This window comes from Diadema setosum, chromosome 5 (genome assembly GCF_964275005.1).
Source record: "Diadema setosum chromosome 5, eeDiaSeto1, whole genome shotgun sequence".
Taxonomy (NCBI): domain Eukaryota; kingdom Metazoa; phylum Echinodermata; class Echinoidea; order Diadematoida; family Diadematidae; genus Diadema; species Diadema setosum.
In genome coordinates this window covers 6,975,394-7,001,305 of record NC_092689.1, presented here as the reverse complement: position 1 = coordinate 7,001,305, position 25,912 = coordinate 6,975,394, and the positions used below count along the sequence as shown (strand labels likewise).

Sequence of the window (25,912 nt, the reverse complement as noted above, 5' to 3'; positions counted from 1 at the left end):
ATGTCCGATCACGGAGGAAATAATAACAGCGAGGAGATCGGAATGAAGGTGAGTACCGACAGCAAAATTTCGTAATTTGTTCAACCCATCACACGATGTTACGCAACATAATAAAAAAAAAAATGTAATGCCGCACAAACCCATAACAAAAATCAATGTTCAAACATAAATATCAATGTGTGTACAGTTCTGGTCGAGGTGAGGATTTAGCTTTTAATGTTTTGCGAGATATTCAGAAACCACTCTATGAGATGTCAAAGAGCTTGCAGTTCTAGGGGGTATCAAAAGTTTATTCGATGAAAATCGGTTTTGAAATGGCTGAGATATCCCAAAACAAGGTGAAACAAAGAGATCCTAATAAAGGTGTGGCATGTCGCCTTTTATTATTAGCACTTTTTTGATATCTCAGCCATTTGAAAACCAATTTTCATCAAATAAACGTTGAATCCTTCTTAAAATTACATGCTCTTTCATATTTCATAAGAGGCTTTTCATTATCTCACTTAGGAATGTTCAAAACATGAATCCCCACCTCAACCAGTACTGTACAGTCCCTTTAAGTCACGATCAATAAGAAACTTTAATATTTAGTAATATGGATTTCCGATGTAACGTGTTATCCGAACTCATATGAGACTATTTGTATATTTTTCTATGATAAAGGTGCCCTTCGTTACAGTAAAGGAACTGGGAAATCCCATGTAACAGCAACCGTATTCACAAAGTTGGGTACATAATGACGAGAACAATATTAATACTTTTGTGATGGATGTTGTGGATCAGATCGGATACGCACTAATGTCCAAGCAAACGATTAAGTGGATAATAATCATCTTGGTTGTTCGATATAATGGACTAAAAGATCTAGTATTATTTGATGAAATGGGTGTCGAGCTCATCATTCATGGCTACAAATCGCATTGGTTTTTTTTTACCCCCTCATGCTGGAGTAAAATGTTGTATGCAGTGAATTATGGTGAAGAAACGTTTAACTATAAGGTGATTTAAAGACAACTATGATTATTATACAGAAACAACAAGTTTAGTATAAGTTTGATTAATAACGTAAAGTTTTTATGCAGTCAAGCTACACAGTACTCACTGTCATTAATATGTTATAAAATCCGTATGAATAAAAAACACATTCTAACGGATGCCAAATACCAGTAGTGTACTATAATGGATGCTGTATTTAATGTTTCATTTCATTTACTCATTTCGATTAAACACCAAGAAATAATATGTTAATGTACAAAACATATCATATATATATATTTATATATGTTTATATAAATATCTACCATGTTCGGAGCGAAAGAGAACGAATTGCTTTGGAAGTAAAGATAAAATGTAAACCTGTGTGAGTGAAAAGAATGTAAATATTTTAGCTATCTACTATGTTAATCCTTTTATTTCTGCCTGTACCTCGCTGTCATTCATATGAATATGGGTATGTTACCTGACATATCATGATTGTAAAGTATGTGTATTTATGAGCAAGTATAATAATCATGTATGTTTGCAGGTAGTTAGATAGCGAGGGAGACCTAGCGTGATGAGAAGGGTTAAAATGTCTTCAGGAAAGGCGGGAATATGAAAATACAAACAAAACAAACTCTCCAGATCAGTTACATGATCTAGATATCTTCACACTGCATGCATTCATGGGGCGTCGTCCCCAAATACATGAGATTAGGATCATGAGTGTAAGACTCAACAACAAGTCTCAATTCTATGGCCAAAGTTCAAACATAAGTGAATTCAATCTATTCTTAATTGTGGTCTTGTTTGTTTAATGAAAAAAAAAACCCACAAAACTCACACCATGTTTAATCTGATCATATTCCCATGTCTTGTGCAGAATGGTCTTGATTACATGTTGCAATATGTAGATGTAAGTGCATAATACGTGATCATCTGTTATTCATTTATTTTCCTAAGGGCGTGCTCTAATTTTCTATGCGGTGAGCTAGAACGATCTGGATCTCATCAACGTGCATGGTTATATGAGCCTGTAGAGAAGAAACTATCATGATTTGGAATGCACATTTCAAGAAGGATATTAAATATAGGTGGCAAGCAAATCTAAGTATCGGCATCTTGAGATGACGTCATGAAATACTTTCTGTCATCAATAAAGATAATTAAGTAATAGGAATGCGGAAATGGTTGTTGCACTGAAATACAATGGGGCATTATAATATATTAATATAAACAAAATAATGATATAGAAATTATTTTCTGGCTCGAGGCTGTTTTGATCTACAATTTACGCGAGCTCTCCCATTGCCGATTGCTTTTACAATTCATCTGATTCTGTGACAGTCTAAAATGGCTTAGAAATAGATTTTACTTAATTGTGAGAAATTAATATTGCAGTCTACCTCAAACCCCGACCGATGGATGGTAAATAAAAAAAAAAAAAAAACTCCTTCAACAGCTGCAATCTTAAGAAAAACGGAAGCGCTTTGTATGCAAACCAGGGTTGATAATACAGAATTATCATGCGAGAGGAGAACACATAATGTAGGTTGATACGTGACATGATATGGTAATGCACTATGCACGTCTTTGTGTGCATTGATGAAAAAATATCTTTGATATAAATCATATTTTGACAGATAATGATGCCCCGTAAAAAAACAAACAATACACATGGTTATAAGCCTATACTAGTATAAACAATATGCGATATCACGAAAAGGTTGGCAACTTGCATCGTAATCTTGTTATTCATTTACCCAGAGTCCTCGTGCGATCTGACTCTCTGCTGTGCAATCGCCAATTAATGTTCGCAATGATACCGTCATAACAATGCAAACACCGCCAAGTATTTATTCATCACCGGAAATGTGTTTTGATAATAGATAGGATTGACGCGGTATAACCTAATGTGATCAGCTTTTTTTCTATCTCTCTTTCTCTTTCCGATTCTTAGTCAAATATCTGATTATCTGTCACTCTTGCTGTCAAAAAAATAATATTAACTGTCTATACTCCCCGTATCCTATACCCAGTAGATGAATTACTGTTGCAAGGAGCGCAATATGCTTGACTAATGGTATTGAGCTATATGGATACATTTTAGTGGCGTGCAGAGTGTTTGTGTAATATGTATAATATATGGCATTGTATGGAGCGCCCGTGTGCATAACAAAATAATATAGTACAGTTTGCAGGGGGTTTTACGGGGTTTGGTAAGGTGATACTAACTATGGTCATGTATTTCCATATAAGAACAATGAACAAAATTCGCATGAACAGATGAACAGAAACAATTGAACAGTACAGAAAATGTGTATTTTGATATTTCTCTCTCATATTTTTGTTGACTAAATCCTTCTATTCTTCTAAAGTTTCTCTTTTCATTGAACAATATTCTTAATGTGTGATGGTGTTCGATAATACATCGGTAAAATCTACGAGATATCACTTCCAATATGTAAGCCCTTGATTAAACTAACGGAAGTACACTATAACTTACTGGCTTTTGGCGTCTTTGTAATCTTGGCACCTGTTCACTATACTTTTGTGAAAAACGTAAGATATTGGCAAAGAAATGTAGCTGAGCAAGAATAAAAATCACGCATTAAAGGGATTGAATTTGACTAAGCAATAGCTGATAAGAAATAAGATATATAGAAACGTAGCGTTGAAAAAAAAAAAGATATTGGCAAAGAAATCTAGCTCAGCAAAAATCAAAAGCAGGCATTAAGGGACCGAATTCAATATGCAACAGCTCTCAAGGAATCTGAGTTTTTAGCCGGTTGGAAATAAGTAGTGTTGTGAATAATAACGGCTCATTGTAGCTCAGAAAGTCCTAATGACTTTAGGTATACTTATTCTTATCAATGATACAAATATTATAAGGGGGAGATCATTTAATATATTTACGTAAACCGTGATCGGAGGATAATCACAAGAACTGAGACATAAAAGAAATAAATAAATTTCGATGGAGTTCTCATTTTCAAGCTCTCCTAAAGAGGCAACTGATTACGTGTGAATGTGGTTAAATCATCTTTGACAATAATGTCATGAGCGTAAACTTCGCAGAGGGCCGGTAGCTGCTACAAAGTTAATAATGTATGTATTGAAGATTTGTCCTTTATATTTCTCCGTTTCTTCACAGGCTAAGAAAACCGCAGTGACTCAAACTGATATCAACGGAGGAGCAGACATCGAAACCGAACTCAGCAACGCAGCTGACAAGGTATGTAGATCCCCCAATAGTCTTCGTATCCAGAAATGGAAAACGTAGGGATGGTATAACAGCAATAAAATTGATGAATTCATTCTATAATGTCAAAACAATGAAAACTTTTTGGCGTGACTGTGTGTTTTCAAATATGTTTCTCCATACATGTCTCAGAGTGAGTTTGTGTATGCACCTACGCACTGAACATCCTGCCTGCTCAACAAAACATCTGCTATATATATATATATATATATATATATATATATATATATATATGACGAGTTTGTTTGCAAAAACCGATAAGTCCATATTTGCCAAATGGAGATATTTGCGAATAAAGGTCGAGAAAAATAAAGAGAATAATAAGAAAATTTTTGCTTCTTTTGACCATAACTTCAAGAATGTACCTTTGTATATAGTGACCAATACATCATTTAAAAGGTATCATTTTGTACTTTATGACAGAGACCGTACTTCAAAATCTTCAAAAATGGACTTATCGGTTTTTGCGAACAAACTCTTCATATATATATATATATATATATATATATATATATATATATACATATATAAATCATAAATATGGTATTTTTCTAGAGAAAGTGAAAGTCACCTCTTTTCCATGTTTAATTTCATCTGTTTTTTTTTATCAAAATTATTGTTCATTTGACTTTGTACACGTGACACATCTTCCATAACTACAGGTTTTCATTCACAACTTTGATACTTCATCATCAAAGATACGCGAAGCTGCTTATGAGTTTGAGAAATATTGAATTGTCAAAATGGTCAAATGTAGACAAAAGAATCATAACATCTAATCATAACAAATAATCATAACATGTGCAATAAAAACACACCTGCACATTCACGCGCATGAGGATACGTGTACATAATCAAAAAAAAAAAAAAAATGATCTTCATGAAATAGCTGTGACTTGAAATAGCAATATATGGACAATATTTCAACTCACAGAAGCATCTACGCACTAGGCGAGGTACCTGCAATAAATTCGAATTGAAAAATAATAAAAAAGAACAATAAAGGCTACTTTTTCTCTCTTTTAGAGGAAGGAGGAGGGTAGGATGAGGGTATGTGGCATCTTTTGATTTCAACATTTCTCATCTCAAAACTTTTTTTAAGACACTATGAATCCCCCCATTAACAATATACGGGGTTATCATCATAAAAATTCTAGCTATTTATGATTATATGCAAGACCAGAGCGGAAAGACCTGATATAGTTTGTTTAACTAATTTGTGTATATACCCAACTGTGGAGCAGGTTCTACAATTTAGATGACTGTAAAAGAATGCAGAGTGGACAAGGAATATAGATTGTGACCACCGGGACGAAATAGGAACTCAGTCATCGCCTTCGAAAAACATTTTGAGAATCATTCTGTCCAGAGTTTGAATATTACTTCTTTTGTATCAAATGAAAATAAAGGCCATAAGTCTTATGTGAGAAGAGCAAATATAGAGGCTTTATTATAATTCCGCTGTCTTCATTCTTGGTCGAATGAGAATTTTCACCCTAAACAGAAGGACGGCTAAGCTAGGCGACAGCTCTGTGAAAACTGAAGCATCGAGTATCACAGAAATCTCACATAATAATTGACTACAGTAATGTTTACAAATTCTTTACTTTTACGGAATTCAAGTTCATAACATGTTAATGTACTCATAATGTTTGTATGGCAGTGTTTGCATTTTCTTTTTTCATTTGGATATAATTTGCGTGTGATCGAGTGAGCTAGGGTGGAGTTGTATTTGAGGATGGTGGAGTGTTATGTGCGGGTTAAGAACTTAGTTCAATAATGTTAGTGATGTAGATATATACAGACGTAACTATAAATAAAAGATTACACAGCATTCAAAGACATACTTTGAAAATGAAACTAATGCTTTTGTTTGTTAAGAATAGCTTCTGAACAATTACACTTTAATTAACATTGACATGAAATGAGTCTTTGAAGAATATTCTTCACCACCCCCTCCCCCCCCCCCCCCACAATCAAGCAATAAACTGATGTTCTTATGCAGGGTGTATGCTATTGTCTTCACGAGACAGACGAATGCCATCCATGTAGCGCGCGCACACACAAACACACACATTCATAACAGCGAATAAAATCAAAATATTCCCATGCTCACGTATCATTTTTTTTTCGCTGTCACTATTTCAGTAATGCTCTTTTTTCCTTCCCCCCCCCCCACCCCCTGATGGAATTGTACTGTCTGTGGGTGGGTGTGGATTCTTCTTTCTTTATAATCCACACAGGATCATACATACGAGAATGCAGCGTATGACAACCACACGTACGTGCTTGAGGAAGAATCACATCAAGAAAACGGGAAGGCAATAACCCCCCTCCCCTCCAACGGGTCTACCAAGGCAAACGGAAAGGTGAGTATGATATCCGTATTAGGATAATCTCTGTATAGGACAACATTGACACACTGCCTCAACATTGACACACTACCTGTACTTTGCTCCCAGCCGTGGCAAACTATTGTTTCTCACTCAAACACATAATAGCACAGATGAGGCAAAGAATACGTAAAAACTTTGGACGCCTCTGGTTAAACAGCAATTATATGCTGCAATGCGCTTACGAATATGTTTATATTAAGAGCATTAACAGAAAGGATTTCAGCTAGTTACATAATTTCCTGTTCGGCCGGTATTTTCTTTGTAGCTGCTTTCCCTTGGTGTATGACATTGGCCAATTTAAAGATAATGACATTACGATAGTAGTGCTTTTGTCCTCTGATACTAAGAACTATTTCGAAAGAGCTTGCTTTAGCCTTTTAGCTGATAATCATTTTCCCCCTTGTGTTTTCGATAAGTACACATTATGAATGTTTTGGGATTTTTTTTTTTTTTCATTAAAGGGATCGTATAGTTTTGGTTGAGACCTAATTTCAGCTTTCTAACATTTTTTGGTGAGATAATGAGAAACCTCTTAAGAAATATGAAAGAGCATGTAATTCTATGAGGAATTCAACGTTTATTTGATGAAAATTGGTTTTGAAATGGCTGAGATATCCACAAAAAAAAAGAAAAGAAAAAAAAAAGAGTGATTCTAATAGAGCGTGGGACCCACACTTTATCACGATTGCTTTGTTTTACCTTGTTTTTGGATGTTTCAGTCATTGCAAACCTGATTTTCATCGAATAAACTTTGAATTCCTTCTAAAATGGTATGTTCTGTACTATATCATAAGTGTTTTCTTGGTATCTCGCAAAAAGTTAAAAGCCCAATTCTCATCTCCACCAATCGTCAAGCTATGTGCTTATCTGCATTCACATTCCCAATATGTACTTTAATTCAGTCAGATTGTTTCACTATCCTGAGTGGCTCCCAATCGACGTTTTCTCTTTATTTTTTTTTATTCAATCTGTTAATAGCCCATTGTAAGCAGTAAATATCAACCATGTTCGGATGTACACACTGCATGATTTATTGTGTTGGGAAAAGAAATGATTGCATATCATTATTTGTGATATACATTCAATGCAGAAAATTTCCGAATAATTTTGATTGAATTTAATTGAATTAGATTGAATTTGCCTGAGGTGGAAGCGAAGACAAAAACAAAAAACAAGAAACAAACAGAAAACACAGATATACAGTGTATATATTTTTTTCAGCATTGGAAGGAAAACGGTATGCCGGGAAACTGTACATCAAATTGACTATATACTTTCAAGATTTTAGATTTCAAGATGATGATTATGATTGTATATATAGTCACACGTGACATGAAACATGAATACTAGATTCTTTATCTCATGTTATATCACAGGTATAGGTTTACCCATGCACGGGCAATTCCACACCTGCAATAGAACCCAGTTCAGATTATGAATTATAAAGAGCTTTCCCCTTGTACACTATCGGGACTTAAAGGTCATGTGAGGTTTAAAAGCCCTTTACGGTACATTTTCTGTTTTACACTCCATGCCAGCGGCTTGATATTGGCAATTAAACGTATAACTCCTATAAAACAAAAACCTTTTACAGGACGGATAGTTAAGGCAAATACTGAGTAGGACAGATAGCGACAGAAGCAGATCCGTTTTTCAGTAACGTTTTGTGTGTTTTATCATGAAGGTACAAACAAACAAGGAGTAGGAACTCTTTTTGGGGTATTTTGATTCCCCCCAGGCCAGAAAACACCATCTTATCTCAAAACATGGAGGTACAAACGTACCTCCATGCGTTTTACGTTGGTGTGTTTGTTACATTATGTACACCATTCAGCAGAAACCTCAGTCCTGCTATCTCACCAGATAGCCCTACTGAAGACTTTGTAGAACCTCGTCCTTCAATAGTACGCTAGTTCATAGCACGCTTTCGGGTAAAGTTCTGCCATCTCATTGTTCTGTGTTATCACTACGCGCGTAAAAAAGATTGCCTGAATCGCATCCATTTCTTTTGCCTCAATATGGCGTTAATAATATCTCTTTCCTTCATGTTGGTATTGATAAAATATGTCACAACAGTAATTCTTTTGCGAAAATGAAAGCAGGTCAGAAAAAAAAAATACAAGGCTAAAATTGTATAACTTTCCAGGTATACATAAGATATAGAGTAATTGCATTAGTTGCTTTCATTGTAATGGTGCGGTATGTGGGTTTTGTCAATGTGTGTTTGGTTGCTTCAGCACAAAAGCATAATCAGAGATGATCGTGTGTGGTAGATCCAACATACAATATCAAGTTTACAAAAGTAAAGAAATTTGCAGATAATATTTGATTCTCCCTTGGTCTGTTTGTTTTTCGCCTATGTAAGCTCTATCGTTTATGTCAAGCAATGTTCGCCTCGGCTGGTCTTTTTTTTGTGTGTGTTTGTTTTTGAGGTGATGACTGGTGCGTTGGTACAAGCTTCCTCGGAAAAACAGAACAAAACAAACAACTTGCAGTTTGACATCCTGTGCATTTTAATTTTCTATTTTTTTTTCCTGCGATCATGACGATAACGAATCAGGATGCGAAAGATAAAACTACGTAGGAATCATGCGAAAGTGCCTTTTACTGAAGTACATTGTACCCCTTTATTCGAACCCATGAATGTTCGTACAAATTATAACGTACACCACTCCTCCACCTCCCACCCCTATATGAATTATTAGTATGATATGATGTTTGTAGTCCGCGTGTTGGTACCAGTACACAAAAGATGACAAAGTAATGCACTTTAGTTCAACAGTGCTATTTATTCAAACCAAATTTTCGACGCATACACACGTCTTCTTCAGGGTCGACATGGGTAATTAATTATTCATGTCATATATATCAACAACGTTGTAACGTGGTAAATGTTGCTAGCTTTCTATTATGTTGAATCGTGATATTACCCGATGTCTGATCACCTGATATAATTCCACATAATTTATTTTCTATTATAGTTTGTCACCGCCTTGTGGCTAAATTGCAAATTATTCAAAACTCTGGTTTAACACATAAATGTTTATTTGTGAAGTGTAGTTGGATGTATCTAAGATGTACTTATATAAAGATACTTACTATCTTTATTGTTTTATTATTTGGCAATAAATGTCAGGTTTAATGAAACCATTTATGAACGTTCACTTTGGTTAGATTTGTCACCATGCTGAATTTCATTTTTGCGTTATCTTTGTTCATCTCTGCATACATGTGGGCCTAAACGGACTTGCTGAAAAACAGCCTCACGACTGAGTGCGAGTTGTTTTTTGTTTGTTTGGTTTTTTTTTTACCCGTGTTTAGACAGATAAAACAAAGAAACAAGCAAATTTAGTGACATTTATACATTAGCACTTGTCGTGCATTAGTATATGCTTTCAATATTGTTTCCCATAGGTCAACGGTGTCGTCAAAGATGGTGAAACCGATGGTGAACACGACGACGACGTTGACAACGATGACAAGGATCTTCAAAGCCGTTTCTGGGCAGTAAGTGGATGTCAATGGGGCATGAACTCACGCGACAGGTTATCTACAATAATCTTAATTCTCCGGACCATTAGGGCCAAATTAATATAACTAACATAGTATATGCAGCTTTGTTGCCGTTGCCAATGACAGTATCGTAGTATCTCTTGCTCTGTCGATTATATGGTTCGTAATTCCGAAGTTTCGTTGTTCCGGAGGTTCGTTAGTTCGAAAATGAAATAAGGTTCGTAATTCGCGAAGGTTCGTTCGTAGCACCTTCTTTTCGTTTCCGTATTTACGACCCTTATTTCATTTTTAGATTAACGAACCTTCGGAATGACATAACTCCACAAATGGTGGAATATAACGAACCTATTTTATTTTAGGATCAACGAACATCTGGGTATTGGGAATTTGTGTTTTTCGGAATAATGAACCTTATTTTATTTCTGGATACACGAACCTTCGGAATAACGTACCTTATTTCACTTGTACTTTATTTTCCGATAAACGAACCTAGGTAGTTCGGAATAACGAACCTTACTTAATTTTTCGGATAAACAAACCTTCGGAATAACAAACGTCATCCGTTCTGTTGTGGAATAAAAACAATTTTGCACGCGCTATTGTTACTGACTTTTTGTTTTGTGCAAATCCGTGCCATCACGCGTTGTAGAGGTTCATTTGGTTTATTTTGGTAAAATTTGATTGCATTCCAGGAACAGTAAAGATTAGATGTAAATAATGTGAAAAGTAGAATACATAGATCAATACGTGTATAGGAATTCTCATTTTAAAAGGGAGAACACCAGACATTTGAGAACCAGCGCACTGAAGTTGTCGTTGCTGGGCCGAAATAACTCGGCCAGTGTTCATATCGATAATCCTAATAATTATTCTAACCGTAATCCTAATCCTAACTTCATACTACCACAACATTAGCCCTAAAATACCCTTTAGTCCTTTATAATGAAATGAAGACCGGAGCAATTGTCGCAGTGAGCAAAGGTCGTGTCACCATATTAATTACAAGTGTATTCAGGCCAGCATGTATGCAGTGATTGGAAAATAATTACCCACAGTATCCGTTTCTCGCCACCTCACCTCAGAGGAAACAAAATGAATGCTCTAAAGTTTAACACCTTGGCCTTCTAGAAAACTCCCATTACCACCATTACCAAGAGAATGATTAAGATTAAAAAAAAAAACAGCGCTTTCCTACGTTTTGCGTATAAAATAGTACCAGGTTCACAATATTTGTTTGAAATTTTACGAACACATTCTTTTATCGATGAATCTGTTTACGTGATAATTACATTGACTGCAAAATAATGCTGACATCACATCTTTGGTATAGTGTTAATGGGTTGTTAGTACAAGAAATTCGTTTTCGCATCCAGAAAGCTTGTGGTATGAGACGACAGATATTCAAAGAAATTTATTCATTTGACTTGTCCCTCACTTTGAGTTGTTCTCTCCTCCGCCAAGGATGTTCATGTTACGTCTTAGGGGGCGTTTGTTAAGTTAGATTGTGCGTGTGTTTGTTTGTTTGTTTGTTTGCTTGTTTGTTTGTTTGTGTGTGTGTGCGTATATGTGTGTGTGTGTGTGTATTCTGTAGGCAAAAAGTAACTCGAAAAAAGGTGTTCAGGTTATGTCTTATGTGATGAAAATAACAGGTAATTAGTTGTTGTTGTTTTTTTGGTGGCGATTCGGATCATGATCCGTATCCAAGATCTTTTTGAACGGATGCGTTCACAGTTCTATGACGGCAGTGACCCTGTGGTTTTTTAGGTGTGCGTCTATAAAATAAAATGCTTCGATTTATATTTCTGATAATTTTGATAAGCATTATGATATAATGTAATATAATGTAATATAATAACATATTATGTTTATGAAATGACAACTTCTTGATTAATATTAACATCATTATGTCCAGAAGTTGTCATGGGAAATAGTCCATCATCGTTTGAGTTTCTATCGCTGATCATTAGATTAACTCTGTTTGTAGGTCATCTACGGTTACACTGACATCATACAGGGCTCCATGTCCACAAACCGGACTCTGGTAAGATACTGCATTCTAATCACACTTCTCCTGGGTTACACCGCTTACCTCATATACGCCTGCATCTACGACTTCGACGCCGTGTTCGTCTTGCTCATCATCACCGGCCTGGTCGTGTTCGTCTACTGCTACATCCTCATACGAGACACGCGGGGTGATGACATAGACAAGCACGTCATACAACCCATGGTGAAGAAGATTGATGAATCATGGGAATACCTCGAGTGGTATGTGGCTGTATTTCAAGTGCAATGACATAAGAATTATATACAAACAGGAATGATGATACGGGATCTCTCCTCGGCTGGGGGTGGGTATCACCCCAAACTCTCTATACTCTACGATCTAGTTTAACATCAATGAGGAGAATACAATCGAACGAACAAAATGTCAACTTGTTGTTAAACCAAAATATGAAAGTTCTGATGTTTTAACGTTAAGTATTTTGCCTAGAAATATCTACGATGTTCCTTATTTTGTTTAATTAAATCAATTCTAACAATGAGTGAAGTCCCCCTTTAGGGGTTTGAAATTATCAGTAGTGCTGATTCTGCTAATATGCCAAGATATATTCTCGTGAACAGTTACTGAGCAATAACATTTACCGGCCCGATCAACATTTTCATGCCTGCAAATTATTTAATTGGTAAAGGGTCATTAAGGAAAGTACGTGGGGAGTCCAACGGAAGTTATGAGGATTATGATAATGTCATGTGAAAAGTTAGGCAAAATGTCGATTCCGATAGCAAAGAGTTTGTCAGATATGAGAGATAGAAGTCCACAATGGTTGTTAAACTATGCAAGTTATGAACACCGAATCCCAATCAATGAGTTCAAGGTCACACATGGTAAAAAAACAAAATGCCCGATCATTTTCATCAGTTTCTTTGAGAGAGCGATATTCATTGCACAAATTTGAAGATAATGCAAGCATGGCGGTAACCCCATTTTGCCTTCTTTCCACAGGCCGATTTATCTTATCTTAGTGGCGGGAATCGCAGTTGCTCTGTATTTTCTCACACGGGACAACATTGAAAACTTGATATCGTTTGCCGGTCTCATTTTTTTCATCGCCTTCTCCTACGTCTTCTCCAAGTATCCAAGTAAGGTAAGTCATCCGGAATGATTACTTGTAGAGAAACAATAATGATAATCAAATTATACTCCCAGAGTGTAATTCTATAGCGGTATGTATTCACACACAAACAGAAAATGCGACTTTCGTATCCTCTCAGAATTTCATGACAGCCAATGGCGTACCGTGGGTCAAGACATTGGGGGGGGGGGGGCACCTCATGGCAGCAACATCAGAATTGCATAACGTAATGTACTATTAAATGCGAGCGAGCGGAGCGAGCGAGCTTGAAAATTTTGACATTTTACAGTCCCCAAACTGCCGTTTTTAGCTATATATAATAATATATGTATATATATATATATATATATATATATATATATATATTTGCTTTGGAAATTAAGGGGGTTGCACCGGGCGCAACTGCTGGCAGTTGCTGGCAGTAACATCACGAGAATGGCATAACGATTAAATGCGAGCGAGCGAAGCGAGCGAGCTTGAAAATTTTGACATTTTACAGTCCCCAAACTGCCGTTTGTAGCTATATTTTTTCGCTTTGGAAATTCAGGGGGGGGGGGGGCGCACCGGGTGCAACTGCTGGCAATTACTGGCAGTAACATCAGGAGAATGGCATACGGTTAAATGCGAGCGCGGAGCGAAGCGAGCGAGCTTGAAAATTTTGACATTTTGTATTCCCAAAACTGCCGTTTTTAGGTATATTTTTTCGCTTTGGAAATTAAGGGGAGGGGGCGCATCGGGTGCAACTGCTGGTAATTACTGACAGCAACATCAGGAGAATTGCATAGCGATTAAATGCGAGCGAGCGAAGCGAGCGAGCTTGAAAATTTTGACATTTTACAGTCCCAAAACTGCCGTTTGTAGCTATATTTTTTCGCTCTGGAAATTAAGGAGAGGGGGCGCACCGGGCGCAACTGCTGGCAATTACTGGCAGTAATATCAGGAGAATGGCATATAACGGTTAAATGCGAGCGAGCGAGCTTGAAAATTTTGACATTTTATGTTCCCAAAACTGCCGTTTTTAGGTATATTTTTTCGCTTTGGAAATTAATGTGAGGGGGCGCATCGGGTGCAACTGCTGGCAATTACTGACAGCAACATCAGGAGAATTGCATAGCGATTAAATGCGAGCGAGCGAAGCGAGCGAGCTTGAAAATTTTGACATTTTACAGTCCCAAAACTGCCGTTTGTAGCTATATTTTTTCGCTCTGGAAATTAAGGAGAGGGGGCGCACCGGGTGCAACTGCTGGCAATTACTGACAGCAACATCAAGAGAATTGCATAACGATTAAATGCGAGCGAGCTTGAATTTTTATTTTGACATTTTATAGGCCCAAAACTGCCATTTTTAGCTATATTTTTTCGCTTTGGAAATTAAGGGGAGGAGCGCACCGGGCGCAGTTGTTGGCAATTACTGACAGCAACATCAGGAGAATTGCATAGCGATTAAATGCGAGCGAGCGAAGCGAGCGAGCGAGAAAATTTTGACATTTTACAGTCCAAAAACTGTCGTTTGTAGCTACATATCGCTTTGGAGGGAGGGGGCGCCCGGTGCGCCCCCTGGATCCGCCACTGGTAGTCAAGGGTGTCGGTTTATGTTCATGATTGGGGGAGGTATGACCAGCGAGGGGGCGTCGAAGTGACCAAGCGGGAGAAGGATGTCCAAAATCTGCACTTTATATAGAGCATCCCCTAATTTGTTTGTGTTTGTGAGTGTGTGTGTTTCAATATTATGGATGGAAAAGTTAGGAAGTAGCCAAGGTCAAGTCTTATTATTGGCAACGCAAGGCATTTTAATATAGACTAGTATGTAAAGCAACACTGCAAAATCAATGATCAAGCTTTGATAGCAAATGTGTACAACCTATCAAACATCACATTGCGCAACATTGCAGCGACTCTTTTTGCCATTCCGATGTTCTGAGTACACTAAGTGCGCACATCCTGCTTGTATTCAAAATGCCAACCAGCACCAGGAATCACACTGAATCACAATCTTTTGTCGTTTCCGGGCTTTTTGAACAATGTTTCACTATAATACCTCCTTAATTATATGGTTAAAAGAAATCTTAGAAAAATATCTTTTTTCTTGATCATCCTTTCATGTCGATTTCAAAAGCAGTTTACTAACCCTTGAATTACCATTTTGGTAGGGTTTTTTTTTTCGTTTTTTCTTCTTTTTTTTTCTTTTTTTTCACCAGCGGATTGGGGGGGGGGGGGGCACGTGCCCCCCCCCATGGCCCCCCCCCCCCCGTAGTTACGCCACTGATGACAGCAGATATTAGTATGTAATAACATACACAAACACTCAATACGACTTTCATATTTGTTTCTTACCATTTTTTTTTTTTCTTTTGAAGACTGTGAATAGATGTCAATTGGCTGCGTTGGTTGCATCAAACGTCTGACATGTTTGAGGAGGGCTACCCATTTTTTTCTTCTTTTTTTTTTTTTTTTTTGGACAATCGCGCCCTCATAAGTAGCGTAGCGATGAACCCTTCATTATATTAGACAAGTTACTGCTCGTTTCTGTTTACCAAACAAATACTTAGTCCCAGCAAATGGAGAATTACAGGGTATTTGAAGTCCTTTATCTTTTACTCATTATTAGTATTTATCAATATTAGCAGCTTGAGCTGTGCCAGGCACACTGTAGGGTGTTTTTATGCCTCCGCCACGAAGTGGTGCCGGAGGCATTATGTTTTCGGGTTGTCCGTCCGTCCGTCCTTCCGTCCGTCCGTAATGAATTTTGTGGAGAGGGTAACTATCAAAACCTTTTGAGGTATCCTAATGAAACTTGGCATGTATGTGTATTAGGGGGTGAAGTTGTGCCTATCAACTTTTGGGTGCACATGCTCAAGGTCAAAGGTCAAAAGGTCAAGGTCAAATACATAAAATTTCACTATTTCCATTATATCTATGCAATGCCAGAAGATATTTTCTTGAAACTTAGTGTATACATGTATTACCCGATTAAGATTCTCTGGTGAAAGTTTGGGTCATGAGGTCAAAGGTCAAAGGTCAAAAGGTCAAGTAAAAACATTAAAACTTCACCTTTTTTCTTTGTACTTTGGAAATTGTTCAAGGTATCTTCATGGAACATAGTATATTTACATGTACTGACTGGCAGTGATTATCTAGAGAATTTAGGGTTCATGGGGTCAAAGGTCAGGGGTCAGAGGTCAAGGGCAACACTTCAAAATTTTACTATTTCCCTCTTGTTTATGCAATGCCAGCAGGATTATTTTTCTTTTTTTACACTTGGTGTATGCATGTATAACCTAATAGAGATTCTCTGGAAAGGTCAAAGATCAAGGGAAAGTGCTGAACTAAGTTTTTCCTCCATATCTCGGAAGTGGCTCAGGTTATCTTGAAACGTACTGCATATTTATGCATCTTCTGCCTGACAGTGATTATCTAATGAATTTTAGGGTCAAAGGCCAGATGAAAATGGTAACAATTTACTATTCAATACAGAAATTCCACTTTTTCTCCATACCTTGAAAATTACTCAATGCATAAACGTTTGAATGGGTCAAAGTCAAGTTACAGTCCTTAAATCTCAAATACATGCTCTCCTATTCATCCAATTAAACCTAGGTCAAGGAAGGTGAACATTCAACACATTTGTGACAAACTTGTCATTTTAATATTTTGCCAATTTTGTGAAAATGTAATCACACATTGTTCACATGTACTATCTAGACCTATTAGGAGAATCATGCATTATGGCGGAGGCATACCAGTCGCCATAGCGACATTTCTAGTTGTTTTTAATTCAAATGATGCCTCACTCACCCGATATCCATTATTTTTTGTTATTTATTTGTTGTCTTTGTGAATGTATTTTGTATGTATGTACGCATGTATGTTTTTTTTTTATTTTTAGTCGCTTTTATGGTGTATATTATATCATTATTTATGTTTATTATACAGTTGCAATAGGGTGCACCTTACCCGACAAGCGTTTGCTTCTTATAGGTGTCACCCAAATGAATCCTTGTTATATTTACCTTGTTTTATATCCGAAATAAATGTGAATTGAATTGAATTCGTGGTTTGGATCAATTACCTTTTTTTTTCAAAACCTTTTAGCCCTCCATGGACTATTTTGTTGTCTTTGTTGTCTCAATGTCAACACAGTACAACTCCTAATCTTAAACCATAATTTCGGGTGTGTTTTTTTTTTCTCCTTAATATTTCTCTCGTTATCATTTACACAGAAAATGTTTGAGTGACTGTCACTTTAAATTGAACTTGTTAGGAGTATCCGACACAGACTATAATACATATCTCATCTGCATAAAATTCAATAACCTTTTTCTTCATAAAGTTAAACATTTCACCTTTACCTTCTTAGGTCAAGTGGAGACCAGTGCTGTGGGGATTCGCTTTACAGTTTCTCTTGGGTTTGTTCATATTGAGAACATACCCGGGATTCGTTCTCTTCGAATGGCTGAGTGATGTCGTCTTCGTTTTTCTCAATTTTTCGTCCGCTGGCTCCGCCTTCGTCTTCGGCGATAACTACGCCGAACATTACTTCGCCTTCTCGGTAAGTCAACGTCCTATTCTAAGTCCAATTTTTCCATCTCTACTATACGAAGGTGCAGGTTATCAATTAAAAGATGTAAATCATGCCTTACATATTTTAAGCACGCATGGCTGAACATCGCAGACAGCAAATTTGTATTGTTATTGAAAGGAAGAGCAACAAATCTTAACGATATCGTTTCTAAGGTCACGAAACTAATACTTACGTCATGTACGTGGCATCGAGATATAGCTTTTTAAAATTTCTAAAAATTTCAAGTTGCAAAATATCTCAAAAGATCTGCTTTAAATGGCAGACAGGAAATCTTAACAAACAAACAAACAAACAAACACACACACACACACACACACACACACATACACGAAATGAATCTGGACATAAGAATGTTTTGGGGCTTCCAAACTGCTTTGTCACCGAAGCGGTTGTGATCAAACTTCAATAAACATATAGTTGACAGATAATTTCAGAAATTAACAGACTGCAAAATTCAAGGGATATAAATGTTGCCAGCTTTCTCCTACTCTTCAACGGTGGGAAAAGGGTAAGGAAGGAAGAAAGGAAGGTAGCTTTGATGATGGCTGTCTACAATCAACTGACAATTGCTTGTGTCTGTCGTTGCGGACTCTTTCAGGTTTTGCCGATTATCATCTACTTCGGTAGTGTCATCTCGGTGCTGTATTACTGGGGCGTCATGCAGGTCCTGATACAGAAAGTAGCGTGGCTCATGGAGCGAACCATGAAGACATCGGGCTCCGAGTCCCTGAACGCCGCTGGCAACATCTTTGTTGGCATGGTAACCAGTAGCGACAACTTGCATCACCAGATGAAATCCAACCCGCAATTCAAAGAGCGCACAAATCAGCTGAAAATGGATCTGAATAAAAGACAATAGCTTTACTTACTATCGGTATTGATATCATTATATATGGCTGAGTTGCACATTACATCCGGATAGGTAAACCAAGCACAGACGTACGATCATTTGTGATAACTTTATATTGACTATAAGCCAAAATCAGGATGAAAACATTTGAAGATGTAATGCCTATAGTCTTGATGTGTCGAATAAAAGGAAGTATTAATTCAAATAGAACGAGCTGGATTTTGGAGCATATTTGTAATTATTACCTTGATTGACAGCTTTACTATTAACACCACTGCTGCCTGAAGGAATATTACTACTACAACTACTGAAGTGATTACTTTTGCCTCTACTTTGACATGTTTGATCAAAGTCTACGTCTGCTTTGGTCTCATGTTCTGCTCAGATCTTCTTCTTTTTACTCCCTACCCCTCTCCCTCCCTCATCTCTCGCTTTTCTCTCTGTTCCTTCATTTGATCCCGTTCAAAGTTATTTTTGTCTTCTTCCGTGCTATCAGACCGAAGCGCCCCTCTTGATCAAGCCCTATCTGAAAGACATGACCAGATCTGAACTGCACGCCGTCATGACTGGAGGCTTTGCCACCGTAGCGGGCAGCACGCTTGGCGCTTACATCCTCAACGGCATCGACGCTACACATCTCATCACGGCGTCCGTGATGTCCGCCCCGGCAGCTCTGGCTATCTCCAAGCTCTTCTTCCCGGAGACTGAGCAATCCAAGCACACTTCAATTGATGGCGTTAAGCTCCCAAAGGGGTAATGTCACGACAAAATAATTTAGACCCTCAGGGAATGACATCAACAGCAATCCACGTAGATTTTACTAAACAAATCTGTCCCATGTATTGCTTTGAGAGACATGTGACACATACAAAAAAAAAATAATAAATTGTTCTGTTTTTAAATGTATCGTTACATCCGTAACACCATAAAGAGAGGAACAAATTTTCTCCAAGCTCTGCCGCACAAGTGCAATAGATATCTTGTGATAACTTCACGTTCATATGTTATCGTTATTTATATGTTATTTGAAAATGAATGAGACATGAAAAATGCATGGTCTAATAAAGCATTTTTCTTCCGATGAAAAAACTGAGTAACACAGATTCGAACGCCTGTAACATTTCGTTGTGGTGTTTTCCCTTCTTTCCCCTTATTTTGTCGAAATTCGTGAACAGAGATGAGCGCAACGTGGTTGAAGCAGCCGCGTCTGGTGCCTCGGCCGCCATCCCACTCGTCCTGAACATCGGCGCCAACCTCATCGCATTCCTCTCCCTTCTTGCTCTCGTTAACGCTCTGCTCGGTTACTTCGGTGGCCTCGTCGGATACCCTCAGCTAACCTTTGAGGTAAATTATATTCGGCAGCAGTTTGATATATTATAGCAATGATGACTACACTACCATTCTTTCAAATACACAGTAAATGGAAATGCAATATCATTTTCTTCATTGCGTTCATATTCATTCATCGTTATAAAAGAACGTTTTTAGTTTCATTTTGTCTCTCCCACTTTCTTGTTGTATGCTTGTCATATTGCAGTTCATCTGCTCGTACGTCTTTATGCCCCTGGCGTTCATCATGGGGGTCGAGTGGGCAGACTGCAACGTAGTGGCTGAGTTAATTGGCCTCAAGACCTTCGTCAACGAGTTCTATGCCTACGAGGTTATGGCCCAGTACATCGACAACAGGGAAACGGGAGCGGGACCCACGTTGTCGGTAGGAGGCGACCTGAAAAAAAAACAACCAAACAAACAAACAAACAAAAAACATGAAAAAGATAGCTTAGGTGTTTAACGCATGTCCTCGAATATGCAAACAAAGAATAAACGCTCACAAACACAAGCAAAAGCAAACAAGCAGTCAAGAAACAAACAACAATCATTTCACCATCTTTACTTGAATCACTGTTATCATTCTGAAGTGTGTAATGTGCTTCTGAAGAATAAAACGTAATTCTAAACAATCACTGTGAGAACATCTACACAGATCCAGACGTACGAATTGATAGTTCTTGTTTTCTGTGTTCACACTCATAAAGATATTGGGATGTGGAAATTTCTGTTTACAGTAGTAATTTATCTTTGATGATGTTGATCAGCTCTAAAGTAGTCTTATTATACAATGCTCCTGTATGAACGCATGAATTTATATCTGAACTGTATCACAAAACATCATTAGTGTAATGATGAAACCATGATGGCAATTTTCAAGCTCTGTCGAGTGAGTGCCTGGTGAACGAATATTTTTGGGAGAGAAAATTTGGAATAGGAATTTTGGCTTTTCTTTCCGCTCATTTTTGTAGATTGAATATATACGTGATGACACCTTTTTAAAGATAAACATTTATAACGGCCAAAGGTCTAACGTATAATCTTGCCTCCTGTTAATTTTTTAGTCACTATCTTTTTCCTTTCCTTCATCATTGCGAAGACAGTTAAAAAAAAATCAAAGCGTGACTTAATGTTACTCGTGTTTGAAATGTCTTGCAAGTTCTATTTCAGATGATGACCTCTTTCTAAATATGATTTAATCTCCGATTTTCCTATCCTTTTCCTTTCGTCTTCCTTTTGTTTCCCCTCGCCGCAAAAGGAACGATCTGAGGTCATTGCAACCTACGCACTGTGCGGATTCGCAAATATTGGTTCCATAGGCATTGTCCTCGGGGGACTCATCCCGATGGCCCCTGAGAGGAAAAAGGACATGACTGCAGTGGCCATTAGAGCCCTTGTGGCTGGCACGGTGGCCTGCTTTATGACAGCTTGCATTGCAGGTAATTACACCTATGTACTATCTATCAAGCACGAATGCATCCAAAACATACCATGGGAGACACAACACTTATTCTTACAAATCTCGACATACAACAAAAACGCGGATTTTTAGGACATGTTCTATGATGTATGACCGTGCACTTACGTTACCTCTAAGAAAAACATAGAGTGATACAAACGATAAACACAATGTGCTTTATTAATTCACTGCTTTTTCTACTGGAGATTAGTAGGAAATCTGGAAGCAATACCGGTTATTATTGACAGCCTATCCTCAGCCATTCCTTTCCTACCGTGGGACTGCGTTTGGCTTTGCATAACAGTAGTTGTATGCTTTTCGAAAGCTTTGAGATGTAACGTAAGATATTGCTGTCTGTACAAATGTAATAGGTTTGTGAAGGCATAAAGGACGAGTGAAATTAAAATAATCCAGTCAAGGTGCTAGCAAGGAGGTACCTCCTTCAGTCCTTGGTGCTAGCTTCTATTCGCAATTGTAGTTTTTTTTTTTTCGGGAGGATTGAATTGAAACACCTCGCGTTGATCAGAAGCGCAAACTCACTTTGTGAATCGTCTCCGACCAACCCGTGTTTTATTAATTCATCAATACATTTTTTTTTTTTTTTTTTTTTTTTGCATGAAACCGTTCAGTCCTACTAATGAAAGAGGAGGATGGAGGTGACAGCCGTTCAGGACTTATCAATGATAACTACCATCTCTTTGTATTTACAGGCATACTTTATGTTCCAGAGGTGGTGTTACCGACAAACTCGACTGCAATTCCGGAAGTCACGACTTTATACTGAACAAGCAAACACAACAGGAAGAGGATTGGATATTGATGAGCCCAATGAGTGATGGGGAAAAAATAATGTTTGTCCATTACTCCTGGCTACGTGTAACTAGCTGGCTACGTGTAACTAGCAGATAAGGGAAAATCCCTCACTGTTCCTCATCAACCAAAGGAAGTGGCTATAGACACTAAGATCTATAAAGTTCAAAGTTAAAGCCACTGCACTGAAAACAGGGTAGGGCGCTTCGATTAGGGATGGACCACAGTGTATCAAATCACAAATGTGTCATAAATCACAAAATAACAAGGCTGCTTAACATAACCGCATTTAGATAAGAATCTAATGTTTTTCCTTAAGCTCAACCGTCAATGACTGATTGAACATAAAATGGAGTTGGGAATTCAGACTGGACTCTTCAGTTCATTCTGGAGTCTCAGTTATTCTTACATCATTTGAACACACAATTTATGCTCATTACAATATGCAGTGCCTTAAAGGGAAACGAGGGTGCTGTTGCATGGATCTTCTGCCTCTGCCACGTTCCGGACGTTCTGATGAAGCTGTACTGTTTGTATAGCGAGAAGGATCGGAATACAAAGTGTCAATCATAGTTCGTCTCTTGATTGGACAATAATTATTGTTCCTGGCAGGCAAAATGCCTGTTCCGCTTTAATACATACCGATCCTTTAAAAACACAGTTTGCTGGCTATAGCTATCCTCTTTGATTGGCAGTTTACCTATCTAAGTTAACTTACTTTACATCGTCGATCTTCGTAATGAAAACAGCGCCCTCTTGAATCTCGAGATAGTGTTGAAATTGAAATGCGGTTAAATCAAACAAACCTGAACGAAAAAGGTTGTTCCCAACAAGCCAAAAGCTTGCATAAGGTTTTCCATAATAGAAACAAATATGATATTCAATGCAAACTATATGTATTTGAAATGCATCTTGTATATACATATGACATGAATAAGTTATCATAGCTGGTCAGAGGAGGAAATTGACCACAAATTTAGATATATTAGTAAATTGATCTAGCTGTTTGCAAATTGAATATCATCGTTTCCATTTCACTCAATGTTTAGTATATACACACAACGCAAATGAAGTTGTTGAAGTCATGTTTTTGGTTTCTAGTTAGGTAATACTCCAACACACTTTCCCGTAAATCATTGTAATTATAAGTTATTTAAAGTCTATGATAACAAACATGATACAAAAGATTTAATATCGTCTTCCCTTGGCAAACACTACCAAATAAAATTTAGTGTAAATTTGTGTGGAGCTCAATGGGAAATATTTGCCGAATGATATCATCTCTTTATCATTTCATAATGTGCATATGATAATCGTTCTTTCAAAACGAGTTTTGATTATCATTTTTCATTCATTATCATAGGTGTCACTTCAAGTTTGAATTCACTGAAATTTCTGTCACTCCTCTTAATGTTTCATTTACTCTTTCTGTCAAAGTCATCGGAATGGGACGGCATCGTTCTCTCTGCATGTATAATGTCAATGAATAATAATTGTGGAATTCTCTGGAATTAGAAGGAAACCTTTTCGAGACCTCTAGGGGATTCATGGTCATTTGTGAAAGTAAGACACCTGTTCGTGATAGCTGGTGGTACTAAAAGAAAATACAGAAAGTCGTTTTCTTCTTTTTGAGATATAAACTCCCTCTTTATTTGTAAGAATAATCGTGAGAACTAATCGTTACGCATTTTTCTTTATTCTAGGATAGAATTAATGTCAGTATAACCTTCCAAAAGTTCAATTTTAAAATGTTGACTACACACTATATTTCACTGCCGTAAAACATGTAAATAGGTCACGGAAGAAGTTTCAGTAATATATCAAAGTCTTAACTAACATGACTAAGCAAGGTTCCCACTTAGCCGAGTTGGAGTCTCGAGTTATGCCGATGGCTGCGCGAGCTTGAACTCGCGTGAACTCGCGTGAAATTTGACAAATTCATTGAGCTGCACATGAGAGATCTACGAGGCAACATCGAGTTTACTACGATAGCTGTACGAGTGATCCAAGCGTGATACGAGTCACACCGATCTTATAGTGTGAGTTGTGATGACCTGTGTATACGACTCAGACCGAGCTTTCGTCGAGTTATAAAGAGCTTGTTACGAGCCCGCTACGGGCCCGTTATGAGTTCGCGCAATCTCTGCTGTTCGGTTGGGCCTCCAGTGGGGTCTTTTCTCCCATTTTCTTCTTCTGGGACCTGGTCTTGTTTAGAGGCTTGGTCTTCTGACTGCCTCTGTAGCTCATCAGGGATGATTTCATCTGTTTCTACTGTCTCTTCCTGCTCTTCTACCTCTTCTTCTACCATTGCTTGATTGATGTCCATTTCCTTCTCCGGTTTTTTATTGGATTTCTTGAGCTGAGGCATGATTTTTTTGTCTTAATTTTTACGTAGTTCTAGAAATGTAATGGCAATGACGTGTTTGTGCACGTGCACGTACGTTTAGGGTTGAATGAATGTCTTCTGCCTTGAAAACGTTGGGAAAATGTGAATAATTCCATATTAATAGGTTAGTGCAATGCACTCTGAATAAGCTAATACAAAACTCGTTGTAAGTCGCAGAGCTCGATCTAAACTCGCGCTTAGCTCGAGGGCAATTCCCCCTACATACACATACTGGTAGTAGAGTCGTAGTGCTCGTATCGCACTCTTCAAAACTCGAGCAGAACTCGCGTATATACTTGAAGGTGGCGAGTTACGATGAGTTCATCGTGAGCTTCGTACGAGTATTGAGAGTTTGTTACGAGTAGTACGAGTATATTGCGAGATTAAACGAGTTCAGCACGAGTCACTTCGAGTTAGGGAAAATTTTGAACATGTTCAAAAATTTTGGAACCACTCGGGAGCTCACGGGGAGTTTTGCAATTCACTACGAGTTAGCCGAGTCGTGCCAACTTGTCGCGAGTTATCCCGAGTTACATGAAGAACTTTACGCGAGTTACCGCGAGTGCCCCTTTGAGGCAACTCGCCACAACTCGTCAAAGCTCGGCACTGTAACTCAGCTAAGTGGGAACCCTCTTTAAGGGCATATTTGAGTAGCAGGGAGGGTTGAGAAGGCTCAGAGAGTAAGAGAGAAAGAAAAAATGATATAAGTTGCCTACATTTCTATCATTTCTATGGGAAGAATAAGAATGCATTGTTCATTAAAAAAGGAATGAACATGCTCTCAAAAAGAATGAATAGAGAACAACATGGAATTGCGATTATATTCTCGAAATGATAATGTTGAAGAGAATGTTTCTGAACAATGTTAACGACTTGAGTACCTTTGTGATGGTATACACTCTATCTTTTCTTCTTCTTTTTTCTTGCACTCACATTCACCAACTTGCGCTGCTTATGCTTTCTTTGCAGAAAGAACTAAATAGACAATCCTTTGTTGTAAATCTTCAGGGTGTTTTACAGGTAGATGTTAGAGAATCGCTCAAGTAAGGTAGAAGTTGCATTTGCATCATTAAATCCGCGCTGAATCATACTGCAACTTTTTTTTTTATTCTCGTAGTGTCATCATTACAATTTTGCTCAATATTTGTATATAGGCATTGCTTATTGTTGGTTTTTGGTTTGGTATTTGACATCATTATACTGCGTTGTC

The 25,912-nt window shown here is 37.6% G+C and overlaps 1 protein-coding gene across 1 annotated transcript; it reads left to right on the top strand.

Moving 5' to 3' along the window:
* LOC140229038 (solute carrier family 28 member 3-like) lies at positions 1-22,290 on the top strand. Its single transcript, XM_072309299.1, has 13 exons — positions 1-48; positions 4,133-4,213; positions 6,484-6,609; positions 10,051-10,143; positions 12,134-12,417; positions 13,157-13,298; positions 17,644-17,835; positions 18,467-18,628; positions 19,215-19,471; positions 19,894-20,062; positions 20,256-20,432; positions 21,306-21,486; positions 22,217-22,290. Exons 1-13 carry the CDS (start codon positions 1-3, stop codon positions 22,288-22,290), a joined length of 1,986 nt encoding a protein of 661 aa, XP_072165400.1.
* Positions 22,291-25,912: the final 3,622 nt, after the last annotated feature.

Excerpts from the sequence above, each read along its gene's own strand:
- LOC140229038 (XM_072309299.1), top strand. The coding sequence starts at position 1 with ATGTCCGATCACGGAGGAAATAATAACAGCGAGGAGATCGGAATGAAG. Across the intron at positions 18,629-19,214 it reads GCAACATCTTTGTTGGCATG|ACCGAAGCGCCCCTCTTGAT; the intron begins GTAACCAGTAGC and ends CCGTGCTATCAG. Across the intron at positions 20,433-21,305 it reads GAGCGGGACCCACGTTGTCG|GAACGATCTGAGGTCATTGC; the intron begins GTAGGAGGCGAC and ends TCGCCGCAAAAG.